Source organism: Elephas maximus, chromosome 7, assembly GCF_024166365.1.
Source record: "Elephas maximus indicus isolate mEleMax1 chromosome 7, mEleMax1 primary haplotype, whole genome shotgun sequence".
Classification (NCBI taxonomy): Eukaryota; Metazoa; Chordata; class Mammalia; order Proboscidea; family Elephantidae; genus Elephas; species Elephas maximus.
Window position 1 is genome coordinate 61,041,957 of NC_064825.1, and position 13,092 is coordinate 61,055,048.

General features: G+C 38.7%; 1 protein-coding gene across 1 annotated transcript; it reads left to right on the forward strand.

Moving 5' to 3' along the window:
- The first annotated feature begins 489 nt into the window (after positions 1-489).
- On the forward strand, positions 490-1,440 carry LOC126079310 (olfactory receptor 2AG2-like). The gene has a single exon (XM_049890243.1). The coding sequence runs from the start codon at positions 490-492 to the stop codon at positions 1,438-1,440; it is 951 nt and encodes a 316-aa protein (XP_049746200.1).
- Positions 1,441-13,092: the final 11,652 nt, after the last annotated feature.

Sequence of the window (13,092 nt, forward strand, 5' to 3'; positions counted from 1 at the left end):
TGAATAAAGACGTACATAACAACAAGGGAAGATGTTAAAGAGCTGCAATATAAATAACACTGTTTAAACAATTTTTGAATTGCAATCCCAAGTATGTTTTAAGCAGAAAGCCACCTGGATTTTAAACAAACGTCCACTACACTTTGTTAATATAAAGAGAGAGAAACTTATCTATTGACAAAGATGTTTGTGCTTATTTTCTTGGATACTTTATTAAAAGACATTTCTAAATGATTTGCTATTAACAATATACCTGTTTGCCACTTATCTGGTGTTTTTTCATAATTCGATCGAAAAGTTCAGAAATAAGAAGCGCAAGCTTAGCTGCCAAGAGGAAAAGATTTCATTCCATGCAATTTCTAATATTCATCCCTCAGGGACCTGGAACAACACAAAGCAAGGGTGCAGACCATAGGAAAGCTTTCACTGAGGATCCGTCAAGGTATAGGCAAATTAAAAACAAACAAACAAACAAAAAACCCCCACAGAATGGAACTCTGGAACACCTCCTTCAGAAGTGGCTTCATCTTGATGGGCATTCTGAATGACAGTGGGTCTCCTGAACTGCTCTGTGCCATAATTGCAGTCCTGTACATGTTGGCCCTGACTAGCAATGGCCTGTTACTCCTGGTCATCACAATGGATGTACGACTCCATGCGCCCATGTACCTCCTGCTCGGGCAGCTCTCCCTCACGGACCTCCTCTTCACATCTGTTGTCACTCCCAAGACCCTTGTGGATTTTCTGCACCAAGAAAACACCATCTCCTTTGGAGGCTGTGCCCTTCAGATGTTCTTAGTATTAACATTGGGTAGTACAGAGGACCTTCTTCTGGCTTTCATGGCCTATGACAGGTATGTGGCCATTTGCCATCCTCTGAACTACATGGTCCTCATGAGGCCGAGGGTCTGCTGGCTCATGGTGGTCACTATCTGGATCCTGGCATCCCTGAGTTCTCTAGGACACACCTTGTATACCATGCATTTCCCTTTCTGCATGTCCCGGGAAATTAGGCACCTGCTCTGTGAGATACCACCTCTGCTGAAGTTGGCCTGTGCTGATACTTCCAGATATGAGCTCATGGTGTATGTGACAGGTGTGACTTTCCTCTTAATTCCCGTCTCTGTCATTGTTGCTTCCTACATATTAATCTTATTTACTGTGCTCCACATGTCCTCAAATGAGGGAAGGCAGAAAGCCCTTGTCACATGCTCTTCCCACCTTACTGTGGTTGGGATGTTCTATGGAACTGCCACATTCATGTATGTCTTGCCCAGTTCTTTCCACAGCCCCAAGCAGGACAACATCGTCTCTGTTTTCTACACAATTGTCACCCCAGCCCTGAACCCTCTCATCTACAGCCTGAGGAATAAGGAGGTCATAGGGGCCCTGAGGAGGGTCTTGGGAAAATACATGTTGCAGATACCCTCCACATTCTAGGACAGGCTCATGGCTTGCCTTTCTCCATTCTTTCTCCAAATCAGAGGATTTGTGCTATGAAGCATGTATTCACATAAGGCCAACATTACCAGTTGCTGTCAAGTCGATTCAAACTCTTGGCGACCCCATGTGTGCAGAGTAGAGCTGTGCTCCATAGGATTTGCAGAGCTATGACCTTTCAGAAGCAGACCACCAGGTCTTTCTTCTAAAGCATCTCTGGGTGGGTTTGAAGCACCAAATTTTCCATTAGTAGTCAAGTTCATAACCAATTGTGCCATCCAGAGATGAGGCCACCATAGTAGGGTGAAAGAATTGTAAATGTAATCAGTTCAATCAATCTTTAATATGATACACTCTCTGAGATGCTGCATGTACTCTATAAAATTTCCACCCCCCCCCTTTTTTTTTTCCTCCTTTGTATCTTGTGAACATAGAGAACTTGAGCTGCACTTGCTTGGGACATATCATCCTCTCCTTGGAAGCTCATGTTATAAAAATGACTAGAAAAAGAAAAATATTGAGTAGGTGTCTTAGAGTCACTCTGTGGTAGGGCATCATCCTGACACAATTACTGAGTAGACATAGTTGGAGATAAAGTTTAAAATTCAACATAATGTAGCACTGAGAAACAGTAGTAGTTTTGGACTGACCAAACTCCAGGAGCCTCTTAAAACCAGGGGAAGAGTGCTACCCTTTGTACTGGATCTTTGACAAATAATAGAGACAAGAAGCCTTAAAAATATGTTCAACTTTCTGCTTATGATGCAGATAGATGCTTGAATAATTAGTAGGAAAGAATAATAGATGCATGTCTGCATCTGTACTCCAGACTTTAGGAGATGCTCATATCGATTACATAAATAAAGACAAATGCCTACATTGAGAAAGTGGAAGAGGCTAAAGAAGTGGAACCTGAAATTTCTACTTGGAAACTTTCACAGAGTCTTTCTGAAATAAGACGTTTTACTCTGACTAAAATAAAATAGAAATATAGAAATGATTAAAATAGAATGTAAAAAATTCAGATTTGAAGTGATAATTGGAGATACAGTAACAGTGAGGAAAATGTGTTGTGTATATTGTTTGAATAAAAGAAAAAGTGACTTACATGTAAATACAGATGTTTTGAAACATCAAAACAATTTCAAAGCGCTCATATTCTTGAGGTTAGTATACACACACGCACACACACACACATTTCCACCTTAAAGGAGGGATAAAATATAAAATTCACTTTCTAGCTTGCTCAAACATGCTTTATTGTTATCATTTGATTTACCACTGTGGGAAGATTTATAACAAAAGCTGGGAACTTAAATCCATTGAATTAAGAAGTTCCAAAATACCTTGGCTCCTCTAGGTGCCACTATTGTTGAGAACAGTGCTAAGTGAAAACTCAGAAATAATTTTAAATTTCTTGATCTATATAGATAATCCAAAATGTAAAAGCGAAAGTGAATCAATCAAACTTAACCAAGTTCATTATAAAAACTGAGAAAATTCAGAAATTTAGAAAGAAGCAAAAATCTCCCATAAATTTTTCCTTTCATTCTTTTGTTATGCATGTATGTATTTTACTAAATTTTTACTTACTTGCTGATTAAAGTCCGAGATTTTTGTCATTTAAAATTGGTGCACCTTTTTTCTTGTTATGGGAGTACGTTATAAAGTATGGAAACCCCAGGTGCTACCCGGCCTTCTGTCATACCTTGCAGGAAGAGTATTCTATTGCATCAACCTCTTTTTATTTTTTTCCATATCAATTACTACCACTGAACAAAAGTGCTATGTCTGCCTATCAGATTGAGCTTTTGGTACAAACTCCTAGTGCTAGAATTGAGACTGATTCTTGAGCACAATCATGAGCCTGGAATCAGACTGCCTGGGTTTTATTCGCAGCTCTACCACCACTACTGTCTGTGAGACCTGGGTGTGTTACTTAAACCCTCAGTAAAAATGGGTTTGAAAAGTATGTCCCTCATACAGTTGTGAATGTTAAGTTAGTTTATATACGTAAAGTGCTTACAACAGTGCCTGGGATAAATAAGCTCTCAATAAGTATTTTCCACAATCATCAATCGTGCTGGAACTCCTGAGCTCCACTATCCAGGCCAGTCATTTTAGCCCTCATATGTCATATCACAACATTGTCAATCACAGTTTGAATAGCCAGGAGGCATGCTGAAGTAGAGTTTGGAGTTTCTGTGGGATGTTTATCAGGGACCAATTTCTATAAAAGGAAAGGGGAGGAAGCAGCACTGGACAGAGGGAAAATGGAATTCGATGCAAGCTCAACAAAGCTTGTCCAGCCCAGCAGAAATCTCTGGAGTGAGAATTGCCAGCCAGAGTCATCCGACATCAGGCCAAACAGAGTGGACCCTCCCTAGCTCAGTCATGGATACTGGCTGCCCCAGAAGAGTGAGAACTTGGGGCAAATGCTCTCTGCAACTGAGACAGACCCTGAAGTTGCTGAGAGCTGGAGGCTGTAGATTGGCCGCACTCCCAAGAGCTGGGCTGCAAATTTTTTCTTTCCCGAACAGGTACTTGCTCCTTCTTCTGTCTTCACTCCCAGACCTCAGCAGAGTAAATGAAAGCCTGAGGCAATCCTTGAGTAATTTCCCTAGAGACTCCCAGGAAGACTCCGAGGAAGACCTGGGCAGTACATCTTTGTGTCTACTGCATTATCGGATAGGCTGACTCAAAGATTATATAATTGTTAGAATATACAATTACTTGAATTTGTTATTTACTATTAATTAGAGACACAATCTCCTGGTGTTATGTGGTAGTTTCTGGTCTTGTGTTTTGTAGAGCTGCAAATAACTTCTCAAGAGTAAAATACACAAATCTTTAACCACAACGCTTGCAATTTATTGCTCTCTGGGACCTCAACCAACTTGGTATTTAACCTCATAAAATCTTTTTCTAACATTCTAAAATTACATTCCTAATGAAATACATAAACCCCTGTTCCTCACATGCTTTTTGAATGAGCTTTATCATCTTACAATTTCCCTCATTATTAAATTAGTAAATATATCATCAGTCCAGGGGAGAAAAATGTGGCAGCTTGCTTCTGTAAAGATTTACAGCCTTGGAAACTCTATGGGGCAGTACTATCCTGTCCTATAAGGTCTCTGTTCCATAAGTCCGAACCAACTCAGCGGCAGTGGGTTTGGCTTTGGTTTGGTTCTATTTGCAGAAGTCATATTTTAAAGTTTTGAAAATTATACTTCAGCATGAAGAAAGAAGAAGGAACAAAGAGATTTATGAGTTTTTTCTTTCTGTCTGACAAAGAAAATGATAGTGTATATACTTTATAAAATAGAAAATGTAAATTTTAATATCATTACCTATGATGATCAATGAGCGTAAAAATGACCTAGATTGTCATCAGTTCTAAGCGTGTGGATTATAGGATTACAGCCAAGAAACCCTATGGAGCAGCTGTACTATGTAACACATGGGGTGGTCGGTCATGAGTCGGAATCTACTCAACAGCAACAGTTTTTGTTTTTGTTTCTTTTAATGGCCAGTGAGTTTGAGAATCTTTTCATGTGTTTTTCTGGCCATTTGTAAATCTTTGGTGAAATGTTTATTCAAATCCTTTGCCCATTTTTTGATAGGGCTGTGTTGTCTTTTTCTTGTTAAAATGTAGTGGTTATTTATATATCCTGGGTATTAACCCTTATCTGATATAAAAAATATATGGTTCCCAAAAAACAATATCCCAGACTGTGTTGTCTCTTTGCTGATAACATTCTTTGATATACAATAGTTCTAAATTTTTTTAATTAATTTTTAATGTGCTTTAAGTAAAAGTTTACAAATTAGGTCAGTCTCTCATAAAAATTTACGTACACCTTGCCATACACTCCTAATTGCGCTCCCTCCAGTGGGACAGCACAGTTCTTCCCTCCACTCTCTCTCCTCCTGTCCATTCGGGTAGCTCCTGGCCCCTTCTTCCCTCTCATCCCCCCTCCAGACGGGAGATGCCAACATAGTCTCATGTGACCTCTTGATCCAAGTAGCTTGTTCTTCACCAGTATCATTTTCCACCCCCTATTCCAGTTCAATCCATGTCTGAAGAGTTAGATTTGGGAATGGTTCCTGTCCTGAGCTGACAGAAGGTCTGGGGACCATGGCCTCCAGGGTCCCTCCAGTCCCAGTCTGACCATTAAGTCTGGTCTTTTTATGAGAATTTGGGTCTGCATCCCACTGCTCTCCTGCTCCCTCAGGGGTTCTCTGTTGAGTTGCCTGTCAGGCAGTCATTAGTTGTGGCTGGGCAGCATTTAGTTCTTTTGGTCTCAGGCTGATGTAGTCTCTCCTTTACGTGGTCCTTTCTGTCTCTTAGGCTCATAATTACCTTCTGTCTTTATGTTCTTCATTCTTTCTTGCGCCAGGTGGATTGATCCCAATTGATGCATCTTAGATGGCTGCTTGCTAGCATTTAAGACTCCAGACATCTCTCTCCAAGGTGGGATGCAGAATGTTTTCTTAATAGATTTTGTTATGCCAATTGACTTAGAAGTTCCCTGAAACCATGGCCTTTAAACCCCCGCCCCTGCTACGCTAGGCTTTGAGCTTTCAGTTTATTCAGGAAACTTCTTTGCTTTTGGTTTAGTCCAGTTGTGTTGACCTCTCCTGTATTGTGTGTTGTCTTTCCTTTCACCTAAAATAAAACTTACCTACTATCTAATTAGTGAACACCTCTCTCCCTCTCCCCTTTCTCATAACCTTCAAAGAATATTTTCTTCTCTGTTTAAGCTGTTTCTCCAGTTCTTATAATAGTGGTCTTATACAATATTTGTCCTTTAGCAATTGACTAATTTCACTCAGCATAATGTCTTCCAGATTTCTCCATGTTATGAAATGTTTCATGGATTCAACATTATACTTTATCAATGTGTAGTATTCCATTGTGTGAGTATACCATAGTTTATTTATCCATTCATCCGTTGATGGGCACCTTGGTTGTATCCAGCTTTTTGCTATTGTAAACAGTGCTGCAATGAACATGGGTGTGCATATATCTGTTCGTGTAAAGGCTCTTATTTCTCTAGGATATATTCCAAGGAGTGGGACTGCTAGATCGTATGGCAGTTCTATTTCTGGCTTTTTAAGGAAGCTCCAAATCAATTTCCAAAGTGATTGTATCATTTTACATCCCCACCAGCAGTGTATAAGTGTTCCAGTCTCTCCACAACCTCTCCAACATTTATTATTTTGTGTTTTTTGGATTACTGCCAGCCTTGTTGGAGTGAGATGGAATCTCACTGTAGTTCTGATTTGCATTTCTCTAATGGCTAATGGCTAATGATCATGAGCATTTCCTCATGTATCTGTTAGCTGCCTGAATGGCTTCTTTAGTGAAGTGCCTGTTCATAACCTTTGCCCATTTTTTAATTGGGCTACTTGTCTTTTTGTGGTTGATTTTTAGGAGAATCATGTAGATTTTAGAGATCAGGCGCTGATTGGAAATGTCATAACTAAAAATTTTTTCTCAGTCTTCAGTTGATCTTTTTACTCTTTTGGTGAAGCCTTTGGATGAGCATAGGTGTTTGATTTTTAGGAGCTCCCAGTTATCTGGTTTCTCTTTGGCATTTTTAGTAATGTGTTGTGTTCTGTTTATGCCATGTATTAGGGCTCCTAACGTTGTCCCTATTTTTTCTTCCATGATCTTTATCGTTTTAGACTTTATATTCAGGTCTTTGATCCATTTGGAGTTAGTTTTTGTGCATGGTGTGAGGTATGGGTCTTGTTACATTTTTTTGTAGGTGGATATCCAGTTATGCCTGCACCATTTGTTAAAAAGACTGCCTTTCTCCCAATTAACTGACTTTGGGCCTCTGTCAAATACCAGCTGTCCATATGTGGATAGATTTATGTCTGGATTCTCAATTCTGCTCCATTGGTTTATGTGTCTGTTGTTGTACCAGTACTGGGCTGTTTTGACTACTGTGGCGGTATAATAAGTTCTAAAATCAGGTAGAGTGAGGCCTTCCACTTTGTTCTTCTTTTTCATTCATTCTTTATTTATCCGGGGCCTCTTTCCCTTCCTTATGAAGGTGGTGATTTGTTTCTCCATCTCATTTAAAAAAGGCATTGGAATTTGTATCAGAATTGTATCTATAGATTGCTTTTGGTAGAATAGACATTTTTACAATGTTAAGTCTTCCTACCCATGAACAAGATAATGTTTTTCCACTTACGTAGGTCTCTTTTGGTTTCTTGCAGTAGAACCTTGTAGTTTTCTTTGTATAGGTCTTTTTACATCTCTAGTAAGATTTATGCCCAAGTATTTTATCTTCTCGGGGGCTACTGTAAATGGTATTGATTTGGTGATTTCCTCTTCGATATTGTTTTTGTTGGTGTAGAGGAATCCAACTGATTTTTGTATGTTTATCCTGTATCCCAATACTCTGCTGAACTCTTCAATTAGTTTCAGTAGTTTTTTTTGAGGATTCTTTAGGGTTTTCTGTGTATAAGATCATGTCATCTGCAAATAGAAATACTTTTACTTCTTCCTTACCAACCTGGATGCCCCTTATTTCTTTACCTAGCCTAATTGCTCTGGCTAGGACCTCCAGCACAATGTCGAATAAGAGCAGTGATAAGGGGCATCCTTTTCTGGTTCCCATTCTCAAGGGGAATACTTTCAGAATCTCTCCATTTAGGATGATGCTGGCTGTTGGCTTTGTATAAATGCCCTTTATTATGCTGAGGAATTTTCCTTCTATTCCTATTTTGCTGAAAGTTTTTATCATGAATGGGTGTTTGTTGGACTTTGTCAAATGCCATTTCTGCAACAGTTGATAAAATCATGTGGTTCTTTTGTTTATTTATATGGAGGGTTTCATTAGTTTTTTTTCTAATGTTGAACCATCCCTGCACACCTGGTATAAATCTCACTAGGTCACTTGGTCATGGTGATTTTTTTTTTTCTTGATATGTTGTTGAATTCTGCTGGCTAGAATTTTGTTCAGGATTTTTGTGTCTATGTTCATGAGGGTTATAGGTCTGTAATTTTCTTTTTTTGTGGTGTCTTTACCTGGTTTTAGTATCAGGGATATGCTGGATCCATAGAATGAGTTTGGTAGTATTCCATCCTTTCCTATGCTTTGAAATACCTTTAGTAGTAGTGGTGTTACCTCTTTGAAAGTTTGGTAGAACTCTGCGGTGAAGCTGTCAGGGCCAGGGCTTTTGTTGTTGTTGTTGTTGGGAGTTTTTTGATAAACTTTTAAATCTCTTTTTTTTTGTTATGGGTCTATTTAGTTGTTCTGCTTCTGTTTGTGTTAGTTTAGGTAGGCAGTTTGTTTCTAGGAATTCATGCATGTCTTCTAGGTTTTCAAATTTGTTAGAGCACAATTTTTTGTAGTAATCTGATACGATTCTTTTAATTTCAGTTTTGTCTGTTTTGATATAGTCCATCCATTTCTTATTCGGGTTATTTGTTTCCTTTCCTGTTTTTCTTTAGTCAGTCTGGCCAATGGTTTATCAATTTTGTTAAGTTTTTCAAAGAATCAGCTTTCAGTCTTGTTAGCTCTTTCAATTTTTTTCTGTTCTCTAATTCATTTAATTCTGCTCTAATTTTTATTATTTGTTTTCTTCTGGTGCCTGACGGTTTCTTTTGTTACTCTCTGTGTATTTGCTCAAGTTGTAGGGAAATTTCATTGATTTTGGCCTTTCTTCTTTTGGTGCTCATGCATTTATTGATATAAATTGACCTCTGAGCACTGCTTTTGCAGTGTCCCAAAAGTTCTGATAGGAAGTGTTTTCATTATCATTGGATTCTATGAATTTCTTTATTCCCTCCTTAGTGTCTTCCATAACCCAGTCTTTTTTGAGCAGGGTATTGTTCAGTTTCCAAGTATTTCTCTTCCCTGCTTTTTCTCCTATTTATTTATGCTTTTATAGCCTTAAGGTCTGAGAAGATGCTTTGTAATATTTCGATGTTTTGGATTCTGCAAAGGCTTGCTTTAAGACCAAATATGTGATATATTCTAGAGAATGTTCCATGTGCACTAGAAAAGAAAGTATACTTTGCAGCTGTTGGGTGGAGTGTTCTGTATACGTCCATGAAGTCAAGTTGTTTGATTGTGGCATTAAGATCTTCCGTGTCTTTATTGAACTTCTTACTGGATGTCCTGCCCTTCACCGAAAGTGTTGTGTTGAAGTCTCCTACTATAATTGTGGAGGTGTCTATCTCACTTTTCAATCCTGTTAGAGTTTGTTTTATGTATCTTGCAGTCCTGTCACTGTGTGCATAAATATTTAATATGGTTATATCTTCCTGGTAAATTGTCCCTTTAATCATTATATAGTGTCCTTCTTTATTCTTTGTGGCAGATTTAACTTTAAAATCAATTTTGTCAGAAATAAATATTGCCACTCATGCTCTTTTTTAACTGTTGTTTGCTTGATATATTTTTGAGTTTTAGTTTGTTTGTTTCTAATTCTAAGGAGTGTCTCTTTTGGGCACCATATAGCTGGATTATGTGTTTTTATCCAATCTGCAACTCTCTGTCTCTTTATTGGTGCATTTAGTCATTTACATTCATCACAATTATAGATAGGTACCTATGAGTTTAGTGCTGTCATTTTGATGCCTTTTTTGTGTGTTGTTGACAATTTCATTTTTCCACTTACTTTTTTTGCTGAGAAGTTTTTCTTTGTAAATTGTGTGTACCTCTTTTTCATTGTAATTGAATTTGTTTTTGCTGAGTCCTTATGTTTATCTTGGTTTTTATTTTGAAGCATGGGATTGGTAGTCCTCTTTGTGCTTACCTTAATATTTACCCCTATTTTTCTAAGTAAAAACCTCACTTGTATCTCCCTATATCGCCTTGATTTCCTCTCCATATGGAAGATCTATGCCTACTTTATTTAGTCACTCTTTATTGATTATTGTCATCTTTTACATAATGACATCAATGATTCCCTGTTTTGAGTGGTTTTTTTTATTAATCTTATTTTATTCTTGTGATTTCCCTATCTGAGTTGATATCAGGATGTTCTGTTCTGTGTCCTTGTGTTGTGTTGATATCTGATATTATTGATTTTCTGAGCAAAGGATTTTCTTTAGTAATTCTTGTAGCTTTGGTTTGGTGTTTGCAAATTCGCTAAACTTCTTTTTATCTGTAAATGATTTAATTTCGCGTTCATATTTGAGAGAGAGTTTTGCTGGTTATATGATTCTTGGCTGGCAATTTTTCTCCTTCAATGCTCTCTATATATCATCCCATTGCCTTCTTGCTTGCATAGTTTCTGCCAAGTAGTCTGAACTTTTTCTTGTTGAATCTCCTTTGTAGGTGATTTTTTATTTATCCCTGACTATTTTTAAAATTTTCTCTTTATCTTTGGTTTTGGTAAGTTTGATGATAATATGTCCTGGTGATTTTCTTTTGGGATCTACTTTGTGTGGGGTTTGATGAGCATCTTGGATAGATATCCTTTCTTCTTTCACAATTCCAGGGAAGTTTTCTGCCAACAGATTTTTGACAATTCTCTCTATTTTCTGTTATCCCTCCCTGTTCTGGAATTCCACTTACAAGCAAGTTATTCTTCTTGATATAGTACCACATGATTCTTAGGGTTTCTTCATTTTTTTTAATTCTTTTATCTGATTTTTCTTCAAATATATTGGTGCCATTTGCCTTACCCTCCATCTCCCAAATTCTGCATTCCAATTCCTCGTTTCTGCTCCTCTGACTTCCTATTGAGTTGTCTATTTCTGTAATTTTATTGTTAATCTTTTGAATTTCTGAATGCTGTATCTCTCTGGATTCTAGCAGCTTATTAAATTTTTCATTATGTTCTTGAATAACCTTTTTAATTTCTTCAGCTGCTTTATCTGTTTGCTCCTTGGCTTTTTCTGTACATTGTCTTATTTCATTTCTGATGTCATCCCTGATGTCTCAAAGTGTTCTGTATATTTGTCTTTTGTATTCTACATCTTGCAATTCCAGGAATATATCTTCATCTGGGAGTAATCTTGATTCTCTGTTTTGGGGGTTTGTAGAAGCAATCATGGTTTGCTTCTTTATGTGATTTGATATCAACTGCTGTCTCCAAGCCATCTATCAGTTATTGTAACAATTTATTTTATATTTGCTCACTGAGTCTTACCTTCTTGTTTTGTTTTATTTCAATATACCCAGAAGGGCTACTAGAGTGTGCTAACTTGATTGTTGGAGACATTGAAGCACTTATGTCCTGTTACCAGAGGGTTAGAGCTGTTACCAGGTATATGAGCCTATCAGTCCATTCACTATTCTTGAATAGAATCAGCTCAGGTATCCTGATGTTTGGTCACCTAGTGTGTGCTGTAGGCTCTCACCTACTATCTTAGAGGAGTAGTGGTGATGGTTGTATGCACTAATTTCTGGTAGCAGCAGGGGGTCACACTCTGTGGAGGGCAGAGTGCTGACAGCCTTCCCCCAAGTGCCAGTGAGGAAGGAGTGCCTCTGTTCTCTACAGCGCTCTGGTGGGTGGGCTCTGCAGGTGTACCTTAGGCAAGCAACGCTTGTACCTGTAAAGACTGGTAGGCATCGCTATCCTCAGACCTCTTTTGTGGGTGTCTAGGTGGTTTGGATGGAGCCTCAGCCCTCAGTTCCCTACTGTGGGTAGGTGAGGGCTCTGTTTAATAGGTAGAGTGGTATCAGACCTTCAAAACCTGCCTCTCCACCACTCAGCTGGAACAATAACAGTCAGACCTCTAACAGAATTGCCTTTGCATTATACTATACACCTGGCTCCATTTGGGGTGAAAGACAAAGTCTGTGGATCTCTTATGACTGGACTGGAGCTGCTTCTGTTCTGATCTTCCAGTTCAGGGAAATCAGGAAAGGATTTTTCCCCTGATTGTTAATTGCTGCTTTTTCCAGGCCAGGAGAATGGGTTAGAAAAAAGCAGGGCACTTCTATCTCTGGCCCAGTGAATTCGAATGTTAATGAAGCCAACTGGGGCAAAGAGGGGAGGGATCAGATAGCAGAGAGTAGCACGGTAAAAGAGAAAAAAAATCACCTATCTTGTGTGGGGAGAGATGTTTTATGCGATTCCAAAGGGGTGAGTAGCCTGTGTGCCCTGGCTGGATCCCTGCTGAGTTTGCCTCAGGGGGTTAGGGCTGCATCCCGTGCTTGCCTTGTCTCAGGAAACCACCATCAGCCCCACTGCACTCACACCAAAGCACAGCACCAAGGGATTGGGGCTGGGGCATTGTGTGCCGGGCTCTGCAACTAGTCACTGCTTCTGCACAGTCTCTCGCACCCCTGTCACTCAAGTCAATTTCTTAGTTCTGCTTTTGATGACCAGGGTTTGTAGACTGTCATGTATGTAATTGATACACTTGTTTTTTTGGATCTTTGTTGCAAGAGGGTTCAGCAGAAGCTTCTGCCTAGTCAGCCACCTTGGCCTCACCCTCAACAGTTTAAATTTTGATGAAGTCCCATTTATCTATTTTGTCATTTGTTTCTTGTACTTTCTGTGTCATATCTAAGAACTCATTGTTGAAGGCTAGGTTCCAAAGCATTGCCTCTATGTTTTCTTGTATGAATTTTATGGTTTTAGGTCTCATATTTAGGTCTTTGATACATTTTTAGTTAGTTTTTTTATACGGTGTGAAGTATGGGTCTAACTTCATTCTTTTGCATA

Coding starts and splice junctions, on each gene's coding strand:
- LOC126079310 (XM_049890243.1), top strand. CDS start 490: ATGGAACTCTGGAACACCTCCTTCAGAAGTGGCTTCATCTTGATGGGC.